Source organism: Cnephaeus nilssonii (assembly GCF_951640355.1).
Source record: "Cnephaeus nilssonii genome assembly, chromosome: 13".
In the NCBI taxonomy this organism is placed as follows: Eukaryota; Metazoa; Chordata; class Mammalia; order Chiroptera; family Vespertilionidae; genus Cnephaeus; species Cnephaeus nilssonii.
Window position 1 is genome coordinate 3637694 of NC_137084.1, and position 25422 is coordinate 3663115.

Here is a 25422-nt window from a genome sequence, read left to right on the forward strand (position 1 = left end):
ACATACAAACTTATTTATTTGGATTTTTTTATATTTCAAATTATTGATACATTCAAAGAGTATAAAAAGAGCTGCTACCGATGCTAACCGTGTCGAGTCACACTCGACATCCGAGTGCAAAAGGTTAAAGGCTTACCCTGGCTACTCTGTGGTAAATGACCATAGAGGATAAAAGTGGGAGCAGGAAATGATAGTGGCTACACAAGGGTAGTGGTAGTGGAGCTAGAGCGAAGTGTAGGGTCAACAGACTTTGCCAAAATTAAGATAGGAGACGAGGGCCCTGGAGGAGTAGCTCAGTTGGTGAGAGCATAGTCCCAATATGCCAAGGTTGCAGGTTTGTCTCCTGTTAAAGCACATACAAGAATCAACCAATGGCCCTAACCGGTTTGACTCAGTGGATAGAGCGTCTGCCTGCGGACTCAGGGGTCCCAGATTTGATTCCTGTCAAGGGCATGTGCCTTGGTTGCGGGCACATACCCAGTGGGGAGTGTGCGGGAGGCAGCTGATTGATGTTTCTCTCTCATCGATGTTTCTAACTCTCTATCCCTCTCCCTTCCTCTCTGTAAAAAATAAATAAAATATATATTTTTAAAAAGAATCAACCAATGAATGCATAATAAATGGAACAACAAATCAATGTTTCTGTATCTCTCACACACACTCTCTAAAGTCAATCATTTTTTTTTAAAGATAAGAGATGAGGGACAAGAGAAAAAAGGAAGTCAAGGGTGGCCAGAATTGTAGCATGAGCAATGGTGTGGCTGACAGAGCCATCTTCTTTTTCTTTTTTCTTTTTTTTATTAAGGTATTATATGTGTACATATCTTACCATTGTCCCCCCCACCCCACACCCATACATGCCCTCACCCCCCAGAGTTTTGTGTCCATTGGTTATGCTTATATGCATGCATTCAAGTCCTTCAGTTGATCTCTTACCTCCCCCACCTCTCCCTAACCTTCCCCCTATAATTTGACCTTCTGTTTGATGCTTTACTGTCTGACAGAGCCATCTTCCTCCATCTTCTGAGATGGGGACAGTGGGGAGGAAAATTGAGAGTTCTGTTTTTGACCCGTATGTAGAGATTCCCCTTAGCCAGTTAGACTTGTGGGCCTGAAGATCCAGTGAAACGTTGGGGCTGGAGCTACAGATTGGGAGTGTCCCGGCACACAGAGAGTATTTAAAGCTGGGGACTGGAGGAAAGACAGACGTGAGGGGTAGAGGGCTGCTGGAGCGGCTGAGCAGTAAGGAGCATAGGCTGTTTGGGAAGCTAAAGCAGCCATGTTCCTATAGGTGCCAAAAGGACCAGGTGAAGATGAGTTTGAGCAAAAAGACCGTGAGCGTGGCACCCTCTGGGAGCGCCATGCAGACTGGCTCGAGATATTTACAGTTGCAGTTCTTTCAACCTCTGTGCAAATCTGAAGGGGCTCCCTCTGGTCAGTGCAACCAGTGGCCACCAGAGCTTAATGAACCAAGTGTGCCCTGGGTTTAGGCTTCCCCCACCCCAGGAGCACCGGTAAGCAGGGCACAACTTGGAGGCTTTGCTTCTCACAGCGGGGCACACAGAGCTACAGGACACCGGGACACGTCTTTCTGGAGCACCATTTAGTTGTTTGTATTTTTTAAAAATATATTTTACTGATTTTTTACAGAGAGGAAGGAAGAGGGATAGAGAGCTAGAAACATCGATGAGAGAGAAATATTGATCAGCTGCCTCCTGCACACCTCCTACTGGGGATGTGCCCGAAACCAAGGTACATGCCCTTGACTGGAATCGAACTTGGGACCTTTCACTCCGCAGGCTGATGCTCTATCCACTAAGCCAAACTGGTTTCGGCTGTATTATTATTATTTTTAAATAAAAGCTCTCATTTAGGGAATAGAGGTACTAAGCTAGCATAGACAGATTATAGCACATGAAAAACTGCATGTGAAATTTAAAGCTAAAACTAAAGACATTTCTTACTTGGAGTAGTAACTTTCCCCCAAGGAAAAAGATGAAAAAGCTTTGCTTCCATGTTTCTGTGCATTTGTAGAAGTTAGAAAAACATGTACCATTTATTTAGCATTTATTAAATGCTAGCAATAGGCTAAAAATATAGTCCCTAATTCCATAATAGCTTTTCCTGTCTCTATTAGAAGAAGAGACTGAGGTTCAGTGTGGCTAAGTAATTTGGCCAAGGTCACTCAGTGAATACAAGTCAGAGCAGAGACGGAATGCTGGTCTTCATAGCCACAACCCTAATCACTATTGTAGATCTGTCTTCCTGGAGTGTTCCCACATGATTGTAGTGCCCAAGGCCAGAGGATTTGGGCAGGATTATCCTAGTTGTTGGAAGAATGGTGGCCTAGAACAGTGGTCGGCAAACCGTGGCTCACGAGCCACATGCGGCTCTTTGGCCCCTTGAGTGTGGCTCTTCCACAAAATACCACGTTTGAAACTTCGTGGCCCATGCGCAGAAGTTGATTTTCGGCCTGGGGGAGTCTATTTTGAAGAAGTGGCGTTAGAAGAAGTGGGGGTGTCGGTCTCATGTGGCTCACAAGCCGTGGTTTGCCGACCACTGGCCCAGAAGCAGGAAGAGGGGCAGCTGAGATGGATGATCCTTGTGCAAAGGTTGCCCTCCAGGGGCTGGACCTGCTGCTTGTTTGTGGGTCTTTGGAAGACAGGTGATGACAGACATCATCACAAGGGCTTCTCTCTACTATCTAGGCTGCAGAGATTCTCTTCTTACAGTGGATTCTATTTTCCAAGATGGCCTTGACAAGATCTTCCCTTCCACAGACTCACTGTACAATGTGACACTGATGCTTCTCCCATCAGGAAAGGTCTCTGACCTGAGTCTGGGAGGGACTGTCTCCTCCAGGGACGTGTGACTTTCGAGGGGCTAGGTTATAAAAGAAGATACAACCCGCCAAGCGTGGCTCAGTGGTTGAACGTCGACCTATGAGCCAGGAAATCACGGTTTGATTCCCAGTCAGGGCACATGCCAGGGTTGCAGGCTTGATCCCCAGGAGGGGGCGTGCAGGAGGCAGCTGATCAATGATTCTCTCTCATCATTGATGTTTCTATCTCTCTCCCTCTTCCTTACTCTCTGAAATCAATTAAAAAATATTTTTAAAGGGGGATACAGCTTCTGGCTGGTCCTCTTGGGATAATTGCTCCTAGAACCCTACCACAATGCGGTGAAGAAGCCCAGGCCACACAAACAGGCCACATGTGTTTCAACCACAGCCACAGCCACTGTGTTAGGATTGTAGCCAATTTTCTTAATGCTGGTGCTGACCTCTTTTTTTAATATTTTGTATTGATTTTGAGAGAGAGAGAGGAAGGGACAGGGAGAGAGAGAAACATCGATGTGAGAATGAAATATCCATCAGATGCCTCCTGCACGTCCCACCCCAGGGATTGAGCCTGAAACTCGGGCACGTGCTCTGACTGGGAATCCAACCAGCAACCCTTTGGTGCAGGGGATGATGTCCAATCAACTGAGCCACATCACCCAGGGCTAAGTGCTGACTTCTTTAACAATATCCTCGGATCTCTTTTGGCTGCAGTTCGGCTCAGTGGAATCCATGTTGTTAACACCAATAATCAGCTGTTTCACACCCTGTGTGTAAGCCAGAGGCCATGGTCAAGGGTCTGTCCATTCTTGGAGATACCTGCTTCAAATTCACCAACACCAGCAGCAACGATCAGGGCAGCACAGTCAGCTTGAGAAGTGCCTGTAATCATGTTTTTTTAAAAATATATTTTATTGATTTTTTACAGAGAGGAAGGGAGAGGGATAGAGAGTTAGAAACATCGATGAGAGAGAAACATCGATCAGCTGCCTCCTGCACACCCCCTACTGGAGATGTGCCTGCAACCAAGGTACATGCCCTTGACTGGAATCGAACCTGGGACCCTTGAGTCCACAGACCGACGCTCTATCCACTGAGCCAAACCGGTTAGAGCTGTAATCATGTTTTTGATAAAGTCTCTGTGTCCTGGGGCATCAGTGATGGTCACATAATGCTTGCTGGTCTCGAATTTCCACCAGGGGGCATCAATGGTGATACCGCGCTCACGTTCAGCTTTCAGTTTATCCAAGACCCAGGCATACTTGAAGGAGTCCTTCCCATCTGAGCAGCCTCCTTCTCAAAATTTCCGATGGTTCTCTTGTGAACCTGACCACATTTGTAGGTCAGGTGCCCAGTAGTGGTGGACTTGCCGGAATCTATGTGTCCAATAATGACGATGTTGATATGAATCTGCCTTTCCCATTTTGCGTTTGATTTAGTGGCGGTTTTCAGGACACACCTGTGTTCTGGAAGCAAACCTGTTGGGAAAAAGGAGGTGACGAGTTTCAGCTATTTATTGCTAATGATTCTGGCTCCAGTTACAATGTGCTCCCTACACCTCCTCTACCCTCCCCCCAACCCCCCACATCCAAGCGATTGCCAGACACCAGCAGCTGGGTGTCCTACAATTTAACTCAATTCTGAGACTGAAGCATCCATCACAGTGATGGGCAACCTTTTGAGCTTGGTGTGTCAAACTTGGCCAAAAAACTGAGCATAACTCGGGTAGTGTGTCACTTTGAGGCAAAAACATTATTTCGCAAATGTTTCATCCTCAGGAGCAGCAAATGTTTCATCCTCGGCATGCGGCTGCCTCAGCGGCCGCGTGTCATCAGAAATGGCTACGCGTGTCAGTGCTGACACGCGTGTCATAGGTTCGCCATCACTGAAAAAATTGCTGTTTGAAATTTTAACCCTCCTATTTGGCTTCTGTAAATGCTTGCTTGCTTAAATAATAAGGAAAATAAGACTACTCCCACTTCAAAGAGGCCATTAAACCTTCCCCGGACGAAGTTATCAGTGCTGGCACCAGGCCAAGCCTTTGTTTGAGGCCTCAAGGCCCCAGCACATAGGGGCTCTTTAAGAACTTGCAAAGGGCCCTCACCGGTTTGGCTCAGTGGATAGAGCGTCGGCCTGCGGACTCAAGGGTCCCAGGTTCGATTCAGGTCAAGGGCATGTACCTTGGTTGCGGGCACATTCCCAGTAGGAGGTGTGCAGTAGGCAGCTGATCGATGTTTCTAACTCTCCCTCTCTGTAAAAAATCAATAAAATATATTAAAAAAAAGAAAAAAGAGCCCCAGCCGGTTTGGCTCCGTGGATAGAGACTCAAGGGTCCCGGGTTCGATTCCGGTCAAGGGCATGTGCCTTGGTTGCGGGCGCATACCCAGTGGGGAGTGTGCAGGAGGCAGCTGATCGATGTTTCTCTCTCATCGATGTTTCTAGCTCTCTGTCCCTCTCCCTTCCTCTCTGTAAAAAAATCAATAAAATGTAGAAAAAAAAATAAATAAAAAAAGAAAAAAGAACTTGCAAAGGGGGCCGGAAACAACCCATAGGTGGGAGACAAAGAAGGTAACACATACAAATAGGGAAAATTCCTCCATGTTGGGGCCCAGAATTTGAGAGACATTTTCCTCTGGACCCGCGCATAATAAATGTAACTCCGTCTCTCTAAGTGTTGCTTGGTTCTTCTCCGGTTTTCTGTAACATTATCATCTACCAGGAGTGCTAAACGGATGTCCTCTGTTAAAGCGTTTTATTCACGCCATCTTTCACTAATTAATTAATTAATTCCGTTTAAAATTCTTTATTCTAAAAAGAAATTCTTTATTGAGCAGCTTTACTGGGCACTGAATTTAAGAGAGCCGCCGGTTGGGTCGCTTGGGGGCGGGGCTTCGTGGGTTTCCCCGCCCACCACAGCGCGGTCCAATCGGGTCTGCGGAGGCCCGGAAGCGGTATTGGGGCGGCTGCGTGTATTTCCGGTCGGGCCGGTGGAGCCGCTGCCCGGGAGGTGCGGACGCGGCCGCTCTCCTAGCGCCCGGGGGAAGATGTTCTACCACGTGAGCGGGGCTCCGGGGGCGGCGAGGGCAGGCTCCGGGGCAGCGCGGGGCGGGGCGCCGGGACCAGCGGCCGCTCCTCGCCCGCCTTCCCGCTGAGCCCTGCCTGGTCTCCATCCCGCTCTCCCCGCAGATCTCCTTGGAGCACGAGATCCTGCTGCACCCGCGCTACTTCGGCCCCAACCTGCTCAACACGGTGAAGCAGAAGCTCTTCACCGAGGTGGAGGGGACCTGCACCGGCAAGTGAGTGCCGCGCTCTCCGGGCCGCGTGCAGCCCTGTCCCCAGCTCCTCCTCCTGCAAGGTCCTGCCACCGACTCTGGGGAGCCCTCTCACACACTCCTAGGCGCGCAGGCAGTCAGTGGCTTCCTGCCTCGGGTTCCCAGGGCGCCTTCGGCAAAGCTGGATCACAAGACTGTCCCCCTCAGCTGAGGCTGGCCATGCAGCCACTCCGCCAGCATGCCTAAAGCCCCCTTGGGTGCCAGGTCCTGTGTTGATCGCTGGGAACAGTGACCTCAAAGTCAGAGGGAGGCCAGCCCTGGTGGAGCTCACACTCTCGTCACCTGCCCTCCGTCTGTGATTCTGCTGGTTTCCCTGGCCCCCATGCCCAGGACCTGACATGGCACATCTCTGGGCCGTGCACAGAGAGGACTCACATGTGTGCGTGAGCTGGGAGGAGCCTAGCACCGTGGAGTACTTGGCCTCCATCATTCAAATAACCTGGGGCATTTTGAACACGCAGGTTACTGAGCCTCACCCTATCACTACCTACTCAAGACTCAAGACAGGGCTGGAAATCTGCATTTTAATAGGCTCCTCCCAGCGATTCTGAGGGTCTCTTGGCTCAAGGACTGCAGCCTTCTGGGACATTTTTTTTGTGAAATTATGAGAGCAGTGTTTGGCGTTACAGATACTGATCCGTGTCCTGTCGTTCTTGGCCACTAAGCTCTGGGGCAGGGGTGCCATCTACTGCCCCTGTGTGCTGTCTCTGATTCTTGTTGCAGGTGGTTTTGGAGGCTCTTCCACACACAGTGCCTTTCTCTTTGTCATCCTCCTTGCAGGTATGGCTTTGTCATTGCTGTCACCACCATCGACAATATTGGTGCTGGTGTGATCCAGCCCGGCAGGGGCTTTGTCCTTTATCCGGTTAAGTACAAGGCCATTGTTTTCCGGCCCTTTAAAGGGGAAGTCGTGGATGCTGTTGTCACTCAGGTCAACAAGGTGAGACCACACACGGGGAGGAAGTGGGATGGTCCCTCAGAAGATGTAGGGTGGGTCCCAGCTCCACTTGCTAACCGTGCATCCTTGGCCACATCACTTCTTTGTGCTTCAGTTTGCTCACCTGTCAAATGGTCCTGTCTCGGGCATGTCCGTCAGTGTTAATAGTCATGATGGTAGTAGCATCCACTGATGGAGGAGTTACTGTGAGCCAGGTAATGTGTAAAGCTTCCCAGTGACTGGCAGGTGGTGCTTTTATCCCTTTTTATAGAAGCTTAAGCTGAGAGAAACTAAGTCTAGTGGCCAAGGTCATGTGACCAACAAGTGTTGAAATCCTGGACAGACAAGTCCCAGGCCTCAGCTCTTCACTACTACACTGTATTTGCTTACCTTACAACGAACGCTTGAAAAAAGAGAAATGAAAACGTTACAGTTTGGTGTGGTTTCAATACATGGAGAATTTATTAGGAATCAGAGAAAGAGGAGAAGCTGAGACTTGGACACAACAGAAAAAGCAAGGGCCACTCATTTTCCTTCTAGGTTGGACTCTTCACAGAAATTGGACCCATGTCCTGCTTCATCTCCCGACATGTGAGTCTGGGCGCGCTGGGCGGGGCTGAGGAGAGACACCCATTCGTGACCACCTCCTGCAGCATCCATTAAAGTGCTCAGCCAGTCTCACTTTCCTTTCAGTCCATCCCGTCCGAGATGGAGTTTGATCCTAACTCCAACCCACCATGTTACAAGACAATGGATGAGGTGAGTCGGTAGGAAGAAGTCAGAGACAGGAGGGCATGAGCCGCTCTGAGGGAGAGGATTGGCTGAGGCGGGTAGGAGGGAGAGTCTGAGTGTTCTGTTCCCTCCTCCCAGGACATTGTGATTCAGCAGGACGATGAGATCCGCTTGAAGATTGTGGGGACCCGTGTGGATAAGAACGACATTGTGAGTCTCTTGTCTGCCTGCCTTCCCGTGCCAGGCAGAGCCAGGAGCTATTGGTCTCTTACCACCGAGACTGCCTGGGGGTCTGTGCTCTTCTGCCGAAGAGGGGAGGGTGGGCAGAACGTCTGGGGTTGGGGCTTAGAGGATGGGTCTGTGCTCGCTTAGGCTTCATTTCCTTTTCACCTTCCCTCTTGCAGTTTGCTATCGGCTCTTTGATGGATGATTACTTGGGTGAGTGTCCGATCATGCCTGGCCGGGTTGTTGCCCGGGGAAGGGGTGTGTGGGGACAGGGGTGGAGGTGGGATTTAATGCTTGGGGCACAGATGAAGGGAACTGTCTTGCTCTCTGCTTGGCAGATCCAGGACCTGTGCCCTGGGATGGGAGGTGCAGGTACAGCTGCCCCAGGCTCGGGTCTAACCCACTGCCTTTCCTCTCCTAGGGCTTGTGAGCTGAACACCGGCGCCTCCTGCCTTGTTGGACCCTTGTCTAGGGAGCGTGATGGTCACACCGCCCATGTTGTCGAGAGGCCCAGTCTGGCTGCTGTGGGGGAGGCAAGGAAGGCTCCTTGTCCCAGAAGACATCCGGCTCTTCTTCCGGCTTAGCCCCTCCCAGATTCTGCCTGTGTTCTGACCCTGAATGGCCTTTGGTTCTATGGAAGTGTTACCCTTTGGTAAAACTGCTCCTGTTTAAACTGCAGTTGCTGCTTGCCCCTCATTTCTTGGCCTGATGCTTCAACTAGCCTCCGCCACAGGGGATCCGACTAGTAACCCTTTTGCCAAAGTATACAGCAGCCCTAATTGAAGGAGAGGTACTAAGGTTTTGTCTTTGGCTTCCAGCAAATGGTATCGTTAGAGCCGCTCTGAATACCAGTCTAGTTTCCTAATGCTTTCCCTTCCCTCACCCTTAAAAATTACTAAGAGCATAGCTGGGAGAGCAGACAGCAAGGGAGGTGAACAAGAGGACCGTGAGAACACAGACTGGGGTCCCCACACAGCCCTGCCCAGGATGCGTACAACAACAGAGGCCTTTACGTGCTGAGCAATCGCTGTACTAACCTGAACTGAAGGTGCCAAAGGGCTCATAACCTTAGAGTAACACAAGAAGAATGCATGCAGTGACTGCAGAGTTAAACACACCCTCCTCTCCCTCACTCTGCAATACTATTGGTCCACCTCACTCTGCAATACTATTGGTCCCCCTCACTCTGCAATACTATTGGTCCCCCTCACTCTGCAATACTATTGGTCCCCCTCACTCTGCAATACTATTGGTCCACCTCACTCTGCAATACTGTTGGTCTCCCTCACTCTGCAATACTATTGGTCCCCCTCACTCTGCAATACTATTGGTCCACCTCACTCTGCAATACTATTGGTCCCCCTCACTCTGCAATACTGTTGGTCCCCCTCACTCTGCAATACTGTTGGTCCCCCTCACACTGCAATACTGTTGGTCTCCCTCACTCTGCAATACTGTTGGTCCACCTCACTCTGCAATACTATTGGTCTCCCTCACTCTGCAATACTATTGGTCCCCCTCACTCTGCAATACTGTTGGTCTCCCTCACTCTGCAATACTGTTGGTCTCCCTCACTCTGCAATACTATTGGTCCACCTCACTCTGCAATACTATTGGTCCCCCTCACTCTGCAATACTGTTGGTCCACCTCACTCTGCAATACTGTTGGTCTCCCTCTGCAGTACTGTTGGTCTCCCTCACTCTGTAGTACTGTTGGTCCCCCTCACTCTGCAGTACTGTTGGTCCACCTCACTCTGCAATACTATTGGTCCCCCTCACTCTGCAATACTATTGGTCCCCCTCACTCTGCAATACTGTTGGTCTACCTCACTCTGCAATACTGTTGGTCTCCCTCACTCTGCAATACTATTGGTCTCCCTCACTCTGCAATACTATTGGTCCACCTCACTCTGCAATACTGTTGGTCCACTCTGGAGTGCCCTTCCCCAGCCTGGCTGCTTGCTGCCTAGTAATCGAGCAAATCTCGGTAGTTCTTCCGACTCCCTCGGGAAGCAGAGCTGTGCAGCAGAAAGCTTGGTGTTTGAGTTGCTGCACTGGTTTCAGCCCTCGCTCGTGACTAGGTTTCCTCATTGTGAAATGGGCATACCACCCCCTTTGGATGGTTGCTGCTGCAGGTCCCGGAGTAATGTTTCTTTCAACGTTGTTTCGTTCAACGTTTCTTTATAACATTGGTAAGATTCCTTAGCAACTTAACTTTTTAAAAAAATATATTTTTAAAATTTTATTTTTAAATATATATTTTTATTGATTTCAGAGAGGAAGGGAGAGGGAGAGAGAGAGAAATGTCAGTGATGACAGAATCATTGATCAGCTGCCTCCTGCATGCCCTCTACTGGGGATCCAGCCTGCAACCCGGGCATGTGCTCTGACCAAGAATAGAACCGTGACCTGGTTCACAGGTCCACACTCAATCACTGAGCCACACCAGCCGGGCTGCAACTTACCTTTTGCTTGTGTCAATTAGTCTCATAAACTTGGTTTCTTTATATGTCATTTTTTAAAATTTATTTTTTATTTTTTTGCTTTATTTTTCCTTATCCCCCCATTATCCCCTCCATCCCCCCCACTCATGCTCTCACCCCCCTGTTGTCTGTGTCCATTGGTTAGGCTTATATATATGCATACAAGTCCTTCAATCTCCCCTTCTTATATGTCATTTTGTTTAAAGTTGTGGAAATTAGCAGCAGCATCCAGTGAGGAATTACTGTATATACAAGTGGCTGGCATAGCGCCTGGCCCATGAGAGGCATTCAACTTAATCGTAATTACTGCACAGTGCAGTGGCTGTCGTCTGAGGTGACTTTGGCTCCCAGGGGATATTTGGCAATGGACACTTTTGGATGTTGCAAGTGGGTGGGGCGTTACTGCCTTCTAGTTGGTAGAGGCCAAGGATGAGGCTAAACATCCTACAGGGTAAATAGTACAGCCCCCCCAACAGAGTTACTTAGCCTCAAATATCAGTGTGCCAAGGTCCAGAAACCCCGATCAGAAGCCTCCAGAATAAGGCCTGGAACATGGTGAGGATGTGGTTCTGTTCCCCTTGCCTTCCCAACTCCTGGACTGCTAGAGGCGGTTCCATTCAGGCCTCTGTGGTGGGTCAGAAACATTATTTTGCTATTGTCTCCCTTTTCACTTTTTAATTACGTAAAGTTTCAATTATCTTATTGAGGTCATTGTAGATTCACGTGCATCCCTGTCTTTTCTGTAACTCCAGCTCTCAGCACTGCGCCAGCTTTTCCAAGTTTGTTAAACCAGGAAAGTTACTGTGCTGGATCTGTGGCCACGCTTCCTATAATTACTGCCTTGCCTGGCCTTTGTCCCCACTTAGGTTGGGGGCAAATGAGTCCCAGACAGCTTGGATGGTTTCCCAACATCCCACAGGTCCCTGGGCCTTCCTCTTTTGATTGTCTCTTGCCTCCAAGGTTGCCAATGACTGTCCAGTCCAGTGTCTTAGCAAGATCTGCCAGTGGCCCAGATCCTGCTGAGCTGATCTCAGACTCAGGACCTGTCCTTCCCTTCTCGCACAGGTGGACAGACACTCCAATGTCCAAGCGCAATACTGAAACTGTTCCCTATGCCGATGCCATCCATTCTGAATGTGGCTAGAGGAAACTCCGGGGAGTCGCAGTCCCCTTAGGCGGTGTTGCCATGGCAATACCTCTCCCATCCACCTGGCTCTCCCAGCTCTAGTCTCAGAGGATCTTTTCTAGAGGCTGCAGCTCCTACCCCGAGAGGGAGGAAGAGTGAGGCTGTTACATCCATGCTCGCTCCCCTGCAGAAAGCTCCATTCTATAATCGCTCACGCAAACTGCCCCTTGGATAAACATAAAGGAATGAATCTACTGTCTGCCTCATGATGTGTGAGTGAAAGAAAGTTCAACCACCAACTCTGCAAAGTGCTTTCACAAGCATCTCAACCTACAGTAACTGTGAGGTGGGTATTATTACCCATTTTGTAGATGGGGGAAATGTGGCTAGGTAATTCGCCCAAAAGCAGTGTTCGAATTTGAACCCAGGTTGGTCTGACTCCAATACCATCTTTTAGTCAATAAGCCCACTTGCTTCTCAATTGAGAATTGCCCAACTTTGAGGAAACGTGTGCGTGTAACCGGGTCAAGGAAGTCTGCGAGGTAGGTGAGGGTTTGTATTTGGCTTATAGGACGGGAACGGGGAAGATACCAGGTAGGGTGCCCGGATGAGCAGAGTGCTGGGGTTTGCAACTTGCACGTGGGTTTGGCCCAGTCAGAAGACCTTTCTGGCCGCAGAGTACCTACCGGGAGCCTTATCCATTCTTTTGGGAAGGCTAAGTGTCAGGTGACGTTGGAGAGGGAAGCCGAGCTGCACTAAGAGGGCGAGAAAACGAAGCCAGTCTAAAGTTTGCTGCAGTCGCATCAATAAAAGTGCTCGGAAACTCGGGAGCAGACAAGACCAAGGGCCTGGGGACGCTTTCCTAGAAAGCGTGGCTACTGACAAGTACACCAAATACACACCGACTCCGCAACCTCCCAAGAGCTGTCGCTTTAAGAAGCGCGAGTCTTTAGCATCACGTGGCCCCGGCGCCTGGGGCTTTCACAGCCCCTTCCCAGTGACCAATCGCGTGGCTGGAAGCCTCCTGGAGGGCGGGAACTTCGCCAGGTGCTCGCGGATTGGCTGTGCTCGCGGAGTGCGGGGCCTGGGCGCTGAGAGAGGGAATCAGCGTGGGCGGGTGAGCAGGGCCGCCCCCGCCGCCGCCGCCGCCGCCGCCGCCTCGGGAGCCACCTTCGCCTGCCGGGCCCTCAGGTGAGCAAGCCCTCGCAGACCCAGGCTCTCCCCGCCCTGCTGCGGGCTGCGCACTCGGACCCGCCTAGAGCCCCCTCCGCCGACCACGTGACCCGAGTTCGGTAACCCTTGACCTCCTGCACCGCACCCACCACCTCTGGATCTGGGTGCGTGCGGCTGGGTGGGAAGATGCGCAGCGCGGCGGCCGGTAGCGGTCAGTTCCCACGCCTCCCTCCCCGTCTGGCTAGTGGCTGCGGATGCCGAGGGGAGGCTGAGGAGCGGGAGATCTTGGTCCGAGACCGGACTTTGTGGGTCTGAATGGGGGCGCAGAATAGGGACACTCCCTCCGCGCCTTGCCTTCACGGGGCTGGCCCTCATGCTCCCATTTTACAGATGGGGAAACAGAAACCCAACAATCGTCTACCGGCGGGGCTCCAACGCCAGGTCTGAGCGCTGGAAACAAGCCCTTGTTCCTAGCGCTGAGGATTCGGAACAAGGGTTTGGGTCCCTGCTACCTCCTGGGTGCTCGCCGGATGGTCTGGGACAAGTCATGTGACATTTTACCTCTCTGAGCGGTGACTTCCTGGGCTGTGAAGTAGACACAGTACTTACAGAACCCATGAGGTGGAGGTATAAGCCTATAAGCGCTTAGCTCAGTGCCTCAGGCATAGCATGTGCTTAGAAAAATAGCCCTTCTCCGTCTTTTTCAGCAAGTGTTTACTGAGGGCGTATTATGTGCTGACACTGCTGGACGCTGGGGATGCAAAGGTGAGCAAACGGGCACGATCCTTGCTGGCACGGAGCTTACAATCTAGCGGGGAGGTAGGTGCTAATCAGAAAGTGACACAAATGTGTCCTTACAAATTGTAGTAACTGCCTGGAAGGCAAAGTGCTGGGACGGTCTGAGAAGACTTCCCTGAGCCAGTGACGTTTGAGTTGAGATCTGAAGTACGAGGCATTCACTAGGCAAAGGGATTGGGGGTGGAGAAGGCGAAGGAGAGCGTCTTAAGTAGAGGAAACAATATATGGTCGTCCTCGAATCCGGTGAAAAGAGGCGGCGGGCAGGAATGCAGAACATGAGAGCGTGGGAAGAGGCGTAGCAGAGGCAGGTGCACATGCTGGGCCGTGGAGCCACAAACAACAGGTGTATTCATTCCAAAGGCAGTGGGACCCATTGGGAGAAAGGCTGTGGGGAGGCCGGGTAGGGTGCCCATTGGGTTGAGGACCTGGAGGTCACCCAGTGAGCCCTGCCAGAGGAGCAGGGGGCAGCGCCTGGGGGGTCACCAGGGACTCCGCCTTGCTTCCCGAGGGGCTGGGGCCGCACTCTGGCCCAGGGGACCTGCCTTCTAATTGTGTCGTGTGTTGGTGGTGCCGGTCATAGCGGCGGGTTTATGTGGGGCCACATTCTGCCATATCCTGTGAATGGAAGAGCAGGTTCCTACTTTTAGGCCTCACAGCTACCTGGGGAAGACGAGACACGTGGACAAAAAACCCCACAAAAACAATTGTTAAAAGCCTGACAGCCCAGATGGCACATGGGGCAGGAAGACCTCCAAGGAGAGACTGGAAGTGCCTCAGCAGAGAGGAGGGTGTGGGGGCTTTGGAGTAGAGAGGGCGGCAGACAAGCCTGGGCACTGGTGGGTGGTGGGCACAGGGAGGCTGCCAGACGCCAGGCCCGACTTACTGGGAGGAGGGATCCGCTTGAACAGCTGGGGGGCTTTGGGACCGAACACAGAATGTCACGCTGGGGCGTGTGGGCTGACCTTTTATAAGCAGCGGGGAAGAACTGGAGAGTTTTGAGCAAGGGAGTGTCCCATAAAGTAGTGTTGTCATCAAGGTTTGGTAGATGGTGGTTGTGGCAGGAATCAGAAGGAAGAAGGATGAAGATTTTGTTTATAACGAGCCATGGTGATGCCTTGCGTTTGGGTAGTGCCCTGGTCCCTGGCTTGCTTTCTTTTTAAAAAAATATATTTGTATTGATTTCAGAGAGGAAGGGAGAGGGAGAGGGAGAGAGAGAAACATCAATGATGAGAGAGATCATGGATCGACTGCCTCCTGCACGCCCCCCACTGGGGATCTAGCCCAAAACTCAGGCATGTGCCCTTGACTGGAATCGAACCCAGGACCCTGAAGTCCGCAGGCCGATGCTCTCTCCACTGAGCCAAACGGGCTAGGGCCTGGTTCCTGGCTTTCTTATACATCATCTCATTCTATTCTCATAGCAGCCCTGTGAGTTGGGGGTGGGGTGGGGATTATTACCTTGATTTACAATTTAGAACACCAGTGCTCAGACTGGTGAAGGTCTCCATCACATTCACCCAGGAAGTGGAAGGGCTGGGCTGGGAGCCAGTTGCCTGGATCCCAAGGCCAGGCAGTTCTCCGACGGCACTGCTGTCTGCCCTCGGGCCCAGCTCAGGGCTGTTGCTCTGAGACTCAGGGTTCCTCCCCTGGACGCGCTGCGGGGAGCTGGCTCAGAGCCGCTGTGGCTGCTCGGATGGGGAGTCTGGAGCAGGCGCTGCAAGACCCAGGGGAGAGGCCTGGAGGCAGGCTCCCGGGTGCTCAGGGGGACGGATGGCTTTTCAAACCTCCCCTCCCCCTCCCAGCTCCGCCGGGGCCATGTCAGAGCGAGAAGAGCGGCGGTTTGTGGAGATCCCTCGGGAGTCCGTGCGCCTCATGGCAGAGAGCACGGGCCTGGAGCTGAGCGACGAGGTGGCGGCGCTGCTCGCAGAGGATGTGTGCTACCGTCTCCGAGAGGCCACCCAGGTTCGCACCCCACGCCCCACCCCACTCTCCTTGGCCACCCCCTCCCCCCCCCACAGGGGTTTATTCACCAGACGTATGGGGCACCTGCCCTGTGCTTTGAGGGAGTCCTGCCCTTCCCAGGGAGCCCCTTCTAACCGCCCGGGCTTCCGGCACACGGAGCAGTTGCTGGGCATCTTCTCAGGTGCTCCTCGCCGCAGCCCGCTGGGCAGCCCGGGCAGGTTCCTGTTCACAGTCTGCGTGGGGGAAACCAAGGCCCAGGGGGACCGTGTCTGTGGGTGTTGTCTGCGTAAGCGCAGAGCTGGGATCCAGGCTTTCTGATCGCCGGCCTGGCATCCTCCTGCCTCTTCCCCAGGCTGCCTCTGTGCACCGCAGGCCCCGCCCCCTGCTCCCCGTCCCCTGACTCTGGCCCTCATCCCCTGACTCTGCCCCTCCCCTCCCAGAATAGCTCTCAATTCATGAAACACACCAAACGGCGGAAGCTGACCGTGGAAGACTTCAACCGGGCCCTCCGGTGGAGCAGCGTGCAGGTGAGTGGCAGGTGCAGGTGAGTGGCAGGTGCAGGTGAGTGGCAGGTGCAGGTGAGTGGCAGGTGCAGGTGAGTGGCAGGTGCAGGTGAGTGGCAGGTGCAGGTGAGTGGCAGGTGCAGGTGAGTGGCAGGTGCAGGTGAGTGGCAGGTGGCAGCGGGCTCGGCTGGCATGAGCCACCTCCGTGCCACGCTCCGGGCTGGAAGCGCAGTGAGACATGAAGCCCCAATGCGCCCCGAGGAAAGCTCACAACTGCAGGACGGGCTGGGCCAGGCCCCGAGGCCTCTGGGTTCAGAGAAGGAGAGTGGGCCCGGGGCCCGGGGTCAGGGAAGGCTCTGGGAAGAGGGACTGGAGCTGGGCCTTCAGGAGGCGGGAGGAGACTGGGCTGGGAGGAGCAGGGCCTCCTGGGCTGGGAGGAGCCGGGGGCAGTGTGGGTGCGCAGTCCTGCTAGTTGTCCTGGGCCAGGGGCCGGGGGCGGGGGGTCTTGTGTAGAAGACGGTCGTGTTTTCACAGTTGGGTGAGTGTGAGGAGGAGGACCAGGGGCGGGGGTGGGACGCCGAGCCCCTGTGGGTGTGGGAGGAGGAACCATGTTCTACAAATTGACCCAGTGAGCACTGGGCCCTTCAGCTAAGCTTCCGGTGATGGGCCTAAAGCCCCAGGCCCCCGTGGGGCTCCCTCCCCCTTCTCAGGATTTCTTGACTTTCCACGGGTGAGGCTGCCTGCCCGGCGGGAGCCTCCTCCCGGAGTCAGCCTGCTCTCCGCTCTGGCAGGCCGTGTGTGGGTACGGAGCCCAGGAGGCGCTGCCCCTGCGCCCCGCCAGGGAGGGGGAGCTCTACTTCCCGGAGGACCGGGAGGTGAACCTGGTGGAGCTGGCCCTGGCCACCAACATCCCCAAAGGCTGTGCCGAGACAGCCGTGAGAGGTGAGTGCGGGTCCTTCGTGGAGGGGGGACGAGGGCGAGGCTGTCAGAGGAGTGGTGCTGGGCTGGCGGCTGGATGGAGCACAGCTGGGGGGGGGGTGCGACGAGGGCCGAGCCCGGCTGAGCCCGCTCTGCTCTGGTTCCAGTTCACGTCTCCTACCTGGATGGCAGAGGGAACCTGGCGCCCCAAGGCTCGGGTAAGGGGGGCTGTGGGGAGCGGGCCCTGGTTGACCCTCCGCCCGGAGGAGCTGCGGGTGGTGCCGCTACACCCCTGAGACTTCAGCTGACGAATGTTTATGGACACCTTGTTCTGAGTGGGCGCTGGTGTCTGCCCGCGGGCTCAGGGCTGGAGATGGGGGCTCAGACCTGCACCCGGCCAGGGTGCTGCGTGTTGGGTGCTGGCACGGAAGTCTGGGCAGCACGCTGAGGGGTGTGCCTCACCTCCAGGGTCTGCTGAGCAGAGCTGGGGCTCCAGGGCTGAGCTCCTGCCTGGCAGCGGGTGGGTGGGAGGCAGCGTGCAGAGCACAGAGGAGCGGAGAGCGTGCAGGGTCAGGCTGCTGAGCGGGGCAGGCGGCTCTGTGGTCTGGGGGTCCTGTCTGAGCAGGCTCCTGGGGGTGGGGGTGGGGATGGTGGTTGTGGGGGTGCAGGCGAGGGAGGCCGAGCGGGCCGGGCTCTCCACCCTGCCCACCTCCTGCCCACCGTCTCGCAGTGCCCAGCGCGGTGTCTTCACTGACCGATGACCTGCTCAAGTACTACCAGCAAGTGACGCGCGCTGTGCTGGGGGACGACCCGCAGCTGATGAAGGTAGTGAGTGGGCCCCCGTTTGGACACTAAGTCCAGCTTCCGAATTCTCGTGAGATTCTTTCAGATGCCCACTTCCTGTCCTCTGCACACTGATGGGCTGCCGTGTGTGTGTGTGTGTGTGTGTGTGTGTGTGTGTGTGTGAGCTGTTCCGGGGGGGTGCTGCTCTGAGCCCGGGCCTCCTCCCGTGCCCACGCCCCTCCTGCGCCAGGAGGAGCCCTGATCCTTAGGGGATGGGCTGCTCAGCAGGGCCCTGTGGAGCCTCCCACACCCCAGTCCCAGAGCCCACTCTTGGGGTGTCTGTTGCAGGACCTGGGGCTAAGTGGGGCATCCACACTGCAACTTCCATTTGCCTGGACCTGAGATCGGGGTGGGGTGGGGGTGGGGGTGAGCGGTGGGGCGCAGAGGAAGTGGAGGGAGCCAGGCCTGCTCTGCGACCCCCCCAGGCCTCAGGCAGCCCCTGCTGCTGCTTTGGGCTCTGGGGCTCCGCAGGCCGCTGGGCAGTGCCCGTGAGTCCCTCTGTCCAGAGTCGGAGGGCGGCTCGTTTGGCGGCCGCTCCACCACGTGGCCTCTGCTTTAGGGGGTTCCGTCCTCCACATCCTCACGTCTCTGGCTGCTGTTGTTTTTCCCTGGAAAATGAGGCCTGTTCTCCCTTCCATTCCTGCCTCCCAAGCTTGGCTCCTGTCCCCCAGGCACAGGGCGGGGCCGGCTGCGGGCCTGGGAGCTGACTCCCTCCCCACGGGCCTGACGGCCGCTTCCCAGAGCCGAAGCTTTGGGACTTGATCCAGAGCAGTTTGGAGGGCACAGGTGGCGGGGTGCTGGGCTAAGATTTTCTTCATTTGCTTTAATGTGTTTTCTGCTTGTAAAGTACTGCCAGCAGGTGTTATTGTAGAAGTGCTGTGACAGACATACACAGTAGGAAGCGAAAGTCTCCTGTTGAACCACCACCTTTTTTCTGTGTATACACGGTGATTAGTATGAACCATCGGGCTCTCTCAGAACATCTGGTTTTAGAACAACTGCTCTTCTCAGTTAGAAATGTGTTGGAAGGAGATTTGACTTTGGGTGGTGGGCACACAATGCAGTGTATCATAGATGATGGTTCTTAAAATCTACATAATTTCATTAGTCAATGTCACCCCAATAAATTTAACTTAAAAAATGAAATGAAGCTCTAGCCATTTTTGCTCAGTGGATAGAGCGTCGGCCTGCGGATCAAAGGGTTCCAGGTTCGATTCCGGTCAAGGGCATGTACCTTGGTTGCAGGCTCTTCCCTGGCCCGGGCCCTGGTCAGGGCGCAGTGCAGGAAGCAACCAGCCGATGTGTTTTCTCTCACATCGATGTTTCTCTCTGTGTTTCCCTCTCTCTTCCACTCTCCCTAAAAATCAATGGGAAATATCCTTGGGTGAGAATTAATAATAACAACAAAAAGTGAAATGAGCCCTAGCCGGCCTGGCTCAATGGATAGAGCGTCAGAACTGCGGACTGAAGGGTCCCAGGTTTGATTCCGGCCCAGGGCACATGCCTGGGTTGCAGGCTCAATCCCCAGTGGGGGGTGTGCAGGAGGCAGCTGATCAATGGTTATCATCATTGATGTCTCTCTCTCTCCTCCCTTCCTCTCTGAAATCAATAAAGAAATATATAAAAACAGACAAAAAGTGAAATGAAAAAAGCATTAGGTTGCATTCAATTTTTAAAAATTTTATTATTTTTTACAATATATTTGTATTGACTTCAGAGAGGAAGGGAGAGGAAGAGAGAGATAGAGACATCAATGATGAGAAAGAATCCTTGATTGGCTGCCTCCTGCACACCCCACACTGGGGATAAGGCTGCATCCCGGGCATGTGCCCTGACTGGGAATCGAACCGTGACCTCCTGGTTCATGGGTGGACATTCAACCACTGAGCCATGCCAACTGGGGCCAATTTTTTATCATTACAGACAGTGCTGTTTGTGGGTATGTGTGTGAGAGGGTTTCTTTTATAGTGGGTTAAATTTATAGACGTTAAGTTGCTGAAAAGTTGGCTTCTGCCCTAGCTGGTTTGGCTCAGTGGATAGAGTGTCAGCCTGCGGATGGAAAGGTCCCAGGTTCGATTCCGGTCAAGGGCACCTGCCCTGGTTGCAGGCTCGCTCCCCAGTATGGGGTGTGCAGGAGGCAGCCAATCAAGGATTCTCTCTCGTCATGGATGTTTCTCTCTCTCTCTCCCTCTCCCTTCCCTCTTTGAAATCAATACAAATATATTAAATAAATAAAAAAGTTGGTTCTGCCTGGGGCTGGTGGATCCAGTGAGGCTGCCCTGCCTTTGCAGATTGCTCTCCAGGACCTGCAGACCAACTCCAAGATCGCAGCGCTGCTGCCGTACTTTGTTTACGTGGTCAGTGGGGTGAGTGACCAGGCGGGGCAGGGGAGAACGCTCGGTGGGAGGAGTGACCCAGCAGCATGCCGGGCTCGTGGAAGGTGCCGTCAGCATGCAGGCTGCCGTGCCCCCTCGTGCGCCCCTGAGCGGTCGTCGTCCACCAACAGGTGAAGTCTGTCAGCCACGATTTGGAGCAGCTGCACCGGCTCTTGCAAGTGGCGCGCAGCCTGGTTCGGAACCCGCACCTCTGCCTGGGGCCCTATGTCCGCTCTCTGGTTGGCAGTGTCCTCTACTGCGTCCTGGAGCCCCTGGCTGCCTCCATCAACCCCCTGAACGACCACTGGACTCTGCGGGACGGGGCCGCCCTCCTCCTCAGCCACATCTTCTGGTAGCCACTGGGCCTCGAGCTGAAGAAAGGGTGGGACGGCCGCAGCGCTGAGTGGGGTCGGGGAGGAGATGGGGTTACATTCTGCCGTGGAGGCCGTGTGTTGAGAGGTGGGGAGCCTCTTCCCTTGGAGCTTCCTACTCGGTGTGCCGTGTGCACTGGGATGCTGCAAGTGGATGACAAACACACCGAGGGCTTGGTCACCCCCGGCCCCTCGTTCGCTCCCCCCAGTGCCATGCAGGTGCCATTGTCTCCGCGTGCTGTGACCTGAATCGTGTTGGGCAGGCGCTGCCTCAGCCCCTCTGACTGCGTGCTGCTCCCACAGGACTCACGGGGACCTTGTCAGTGGCCTCTACCAGCAGATCCTGCTGTCCCTGCAGAAGGTCTTGGCAGACCCTGTGCGGCCTCTCTGCTCTCACTACGGGGCTGTGGTGGGGCTGCACGCCCTTGGCTGGAAGGTGAGGACCTGGCCTCTCTCATGGAGCCTTAGGAGCTGCCATTTGTAATTCGGAAAATGGAATTCGTGTGTCTTTGATCATAAAAGTGGTGCATGCTTGCTGCTGCTGTGCGCTGAGTTCTTGCCTTAGGCCAGGCTCAGGGCTAGCCTTTTATTATTTTTTTATGCTTATGTCCAAGTGTATTAGATACTTCTGTTTTTTTCTACTTATATTTTTTGGGGTAAGTTTTTTGTGTTTTTGAAAAATATATTTTTAATGATTTATTTTTTTAAGAGAGGAAGGGAGAGGGAGGGAGGGAGGGAGGGAGGGACACATTGATGAGAGTGAACTACTGGGGATCAACCCACAAATTGGCATGTGCCCTGAGAATCAAACCCGCGGCCTTTCCATGTACAGGACGGACACCCCAACCAAGCAAGCAACACAGGCCAGTGCTTATTTATTTTCTTTATTTTTAAAAAAATGTATTTTTTATTGATTTCAGAGAGGAAGGGAGAGGGAGAGATAGAAACATCAACGATGAGAGAGAATCATCAATCGGCTGCCTCCTGTACATCCCACACTGGGGATCAAGCCTGCAACCTGGGCATGTGCCCGTGACTGGAATTGAACCTGGGATCCTTCAGTCTGCAGGCCAACTCTCAACCACTGAGCCAAACCAGACAGGACTATTTTTTTCTTTTTTATTGAATTTACTAGTGGCCTGGTGCACTGATTCATGCTCATTGAAAGGAAATGAATTGGAAGAAATCTATATATATAAAAAGCTAAAATGCTAAGTGTCTGACCGGCTGGGTAATGATGTCACGTAGCAATGCCCAGCTTCCTCTCCCTAGCGATGACTATCCTCCTTGGAGTTTCTTCAGCCCAGGAACAGGACTTGCTTTATAGCCAGGTGGAAACATTTTACACTAACCAAATGTCTGTGAAGCGTTTTCCTGTGCCTCATCTCATTTGATCTTCACAGAAGTCCTGGAGTAGGTACATAGGAGTTTCAGTGGAATCCTATTTTCTTTTTTTAAAATATATTTTATTGACTTTTTACAGAGAGGAAGGGAGAGGGATAGAGAGTTAGAAACATCGATGAGAGAGAAACATGGATCAGCTGCCTCTTGCACCCCCTCACTGGGGATGTGTCCGCAACCAAGGCACATGCCCTTGACCGGAATCGAACCTGGGACCCTTGAGTCTGCAGGCCGACGCTCTATCCACTGAGCCAAACTGGTCAGGGCTGGAATCCTATTTTCTTTTCATTAGCTGGAAAACGGAGATTTAGAAAGTTTAGAAACTTGACCGACTGAAAAGAAGTAAGAAATGGTGGGCCTTGAAAATGACTTCAGGTTTTCTCACTGCGCAGAATATAGTCAAACACTGCTGCAGTTACATATTTTACCCTTTATTCTCCCTGCGTGATCTACAATAATAATCTGCTTCATGTTGATATTTACGGCTGTGTTGCTGACAATTACCTGAAAGAGAAGTTGGGGTGCTTTACTGGGCTGGAAAAAGTTTAGCTACATCAGAAAGCAAGTCTAATTAAGCAAGTTTATTCTCTATATATAAAAGGCTAAGTTGACTTGCGCATGTGCGATACATATAAAGCTCTTGCTGGCACCAATCACATGCATGTGTTTCCATCTGTCATTGTTGATCATGAATTTGGTTGACACTTCTATTATAGAGAAAGGGCAAATAGCGATATTAAAATATTTCTTATAATCTCCTTTCAATGTGCACGAATTTGTGCACTGGGCCACTAGTATTTTAATATCACTATTCACCCTTTCTTTATAATAGAAGTGTCAACCGAATTCATGATCGACAGTGACAGATCGAAACACACGTGCAATTGGCGCCAGTGAGAGCTTTATATGTATTGCACATATGCGAGTCAATGTTTATTTTTAAACTGCCAGTGAGGGTCATATGTACCAGCTGGTCGGTCACTTAGCCTTTTATATATATAGATTGGGGTGACATTGGTTCACTGATCTTCTGTATATAAATGTCTTATCCTTTCAAAAGTCCTGCATGGCAGCCCAGCTGGTGTGGTTCAGTGGTTAAACACTGACCTATAAACCAAGAGGTCACCGTTGGAAAGAGAGAAACACCTGGACCTGCTTTTTTTTTTTTTTTTTTTGGACCTGCATGTTTTGCTTTTACTCTGAACTTCACTGTGGTCCCCCCCAGCTTCTTCCTTTGCCAACATGCAAGTTCTTTTCCTTCCCTGCCAGCCAGGCAGGCAGGTGCAGCCTTTCTTGCCAGTGGTTTTCTTTAGAAGGCAGTGGGTTTTTCTCTTGCATTTCTGTCTTCAATTTCACTCAAATTTCTCAGTCTCGGACACATTGGGTTTGTCAGATGTGGTGGCAGAGCTAGGGGAGTGAGGTGTGAGGAGTCTGATCTGCTAGGAGTCCCGGTGGGGCAGTGGGGGGGGGGGGGGGGGAGACTGAGAGTTTCTTAGTGAATGATTTGTACATTTCTGGGATGTACTCAATTTGGTCATGGTATAGTCTTTAAAAAGATCCAAAACTGAATTAGAATGTGGTGAGTTTTCTGTATACTGGTGAGTTTGCTAACATTTTAAAGGATTTCCTTATATTGATAATGAAATCAGCCGTGTTCTCTCATGTGCTGTCCTTGTGCGGTTTTAGGGTCGGGTTTATTTTGACTTTACAGAACGAGGTGGGGGAGTATTCCATTTTTATATCTGGTTTAATAAGATTGAGATGCTCTTTTTCTTGAATGTCTGTAGACTTTGTCAAATTTGGCATGGAGTTTTGTCGTTAGATTTTTTAATTACTGCGATACAAAACTATTTAAGCTTTCATGGATCTTGAGTCTGCAGCAAGTCACATTTTTCTAGGAGCTTGTCGGTTGTCAGTGTTTTCAGGTCCTCAGGCTGTGGTGACTCGCCAAACCTCCTGTGACGTCTTCTGGCTTTCCCCAATTTGACTTCAGGATTTACAATTCTACAAGGAAGTGTCCAGGACTTGGGCTTGTTTCTGTGGTTTGAGCTGAGCCCCAGTTCACTGCAGGCGAGGGCAGTGTATAGGGAAGCAGTTGGCAACCTAATGTCTCTGCTGTTAGCACCGGCCTCACTTACACCCTCTCAGCCCTCACGTCAGTGATGGCGGATCGCTGTATAGTGTGGCTTTGTACCCAGTCTTAGTTTCCAGGGCTCAGTGAGGCTGGTGCATACGGTAGGTTCCAAATAAATGCTGGCTGAGTGTGCCCAGCAGGGGAGTTGGGAGGGTGGAGGCCTGTGCAGTCAGGGATAAAAGGAGGTCTTTCGCCGGAAAGGGTGTTTGAGGAGATACAGAGGCCCTCCCTGCCTCCCTCTCCTCCAGGCCGTGGAGCGCGTCCTGTACCCGCACCTGTCCACCTACTGGACCAACCTGCAGGCCGTGCTGGACGACTACTCCGTCTCCAACGCGCAGGTGAAAGCCGATGGGCACAAAGTCTACGGAGCCATTCTGGTGAGTGCCGGCCCCCCACGCGTGAGCGGCGGGCTTCCTCCATCCTCCATCCTCCATCCCCCACCCCCCACCCCCCATCCTCCGGCTCCCGCACGGCCTGTCCTCTCCCCCAGGTGGCCGTGGAGCGGCTGCTGAAGATGAAGGCCCAGGCGGCGGAGCCCCACCGGAGTGGGCCTGGCGGCAGGGGGTGCCGGCGCCCCGACGACCTGCCCTGGGACAGCCTCCTCCTGCAGGAGTGCCCTTCGGGGGGCGGCGCGGAGCCCGGCTTCGGGCCCGGCCTCCCGATGCCGCCGGGCGGCGCGGGGCCGGCGGAGCCTTCCCCTCCGGTGACGCTGGCGGCCATCTACCGGGAGCTCTACGCCTTCTTCGGGGACAGCCTGGCCACCCGCTTCGGCACGGGGCAGCCCTCGCCCACCACCCCGCGGCCGCCCGGGGACAAGAAGGAGCCGGCGGCGGCCCCGGACTCGGTGCGGAAGATGCCGCAGCTGACGGCCAGCGCCGTGGTCAGCCCGCAGGGCGACGAGAGCCCCCGGGGCGGCGGGCCCCCCGCGGCCTCCGCGCCCGCCGCCCCCGACAGCCGGCCGCTGCCGCGCGTGCACCGGGCGCGGGGGGCGCCCCGGCAGCAGGGCCCGGGCGCCGGCCCCCGCGACGTCTTCCAGAAGAGCCGTTTCGCCCCGCGCGGCGCCCCCCACTTCCGGTTCATCATCGCGGGGCGGCAGGCGGGGCGGCGCTGCCGCGGGCGCCGCTTCCAGACCGCCTTCCCCGCGCCCTGCGGGCCCGGGCCCGCCTCCCGCTACGTGCAGAAGCTGCCCATGATCGGCCGCACCGGCCGCCCGGCCCGCCGCTGGGCGCTGTCCGACTACTCGCTGTACCTGCCGCTCTAGGCGCCAATA

General features: G+C 53.5%; 2 protein-coding genes across 4 annotated transcripts; both read left to right on the plus strand.

Moving 5' to 3' along the window:
- Positions 1–5787: 5787 nt before the first annotated feature.
- Positions 5788–8937, plus strand: POLR2G (RNA polymerase II subunit G). Its single transcript, XM_079788956.1, has 8 exons — positions 5788–5895; positions 6026–6135; positions 6952–7111; positions 7649–7699; positions 7802–7867; positions 7979–8050; positions 8245–8278; positions 8487–8937. Exons 1-8 carry the CDS (start codon positions 5884–5886, stop codon positions 8498–8500), a joined length of 519 nt encoding a protein of 172 aa, XP_079645082.1. The 5' UTR covers positions 5788–5883; the 3' UTR covers positions 8501–8937.
- A 3787-nt stretch (positions 8938–12724) lies between these two features.
- TAF6L (TATA-box binding protein associated factor 6 like) lies at positions 12725–25413 on the plus strand (the record flags this gene model as incomplete). 3 transcript variants are annotated; one of them, XM_079788230.1, is made up of 12 exons in its annotated part: positions 12725–12865; positions 13555–13612; positions 15448–15607; positions 16048–16134; positions 16902–17052; positions 17196–17246; positions 17759–17853; positions 20163–20237; positions 20378–20598; positions 20921–21053; positions 24401–24529; positions 24643–25413. In XM_079788230.1, exons 2-12 carry the CDS (start codon positions 13605–13607, stop codon positions 25411–25413), a joined length of 1881 nt encoding a protein of 626 aa, XP_079644356.1. In that variant the 5' UTR covers positions 12725–12865; positions 13555–13604. The 3 variants fall into 3 exon arrangements, with proteins under 3 accessions (XP_079644356.1, XP_079644357.1, XP_079644358.1); XM_079788231.1 differs by lacking the exon at positions 12725–12865 and adding an exon at positions 12905–13058; XM_079788232.1 differs by lacking the exon at positions 12725–12865 and adding an exon at positions 13068–13474.
- Between the last annotated feature and the right edge of the window lie 9 nt (positions 25414–25422).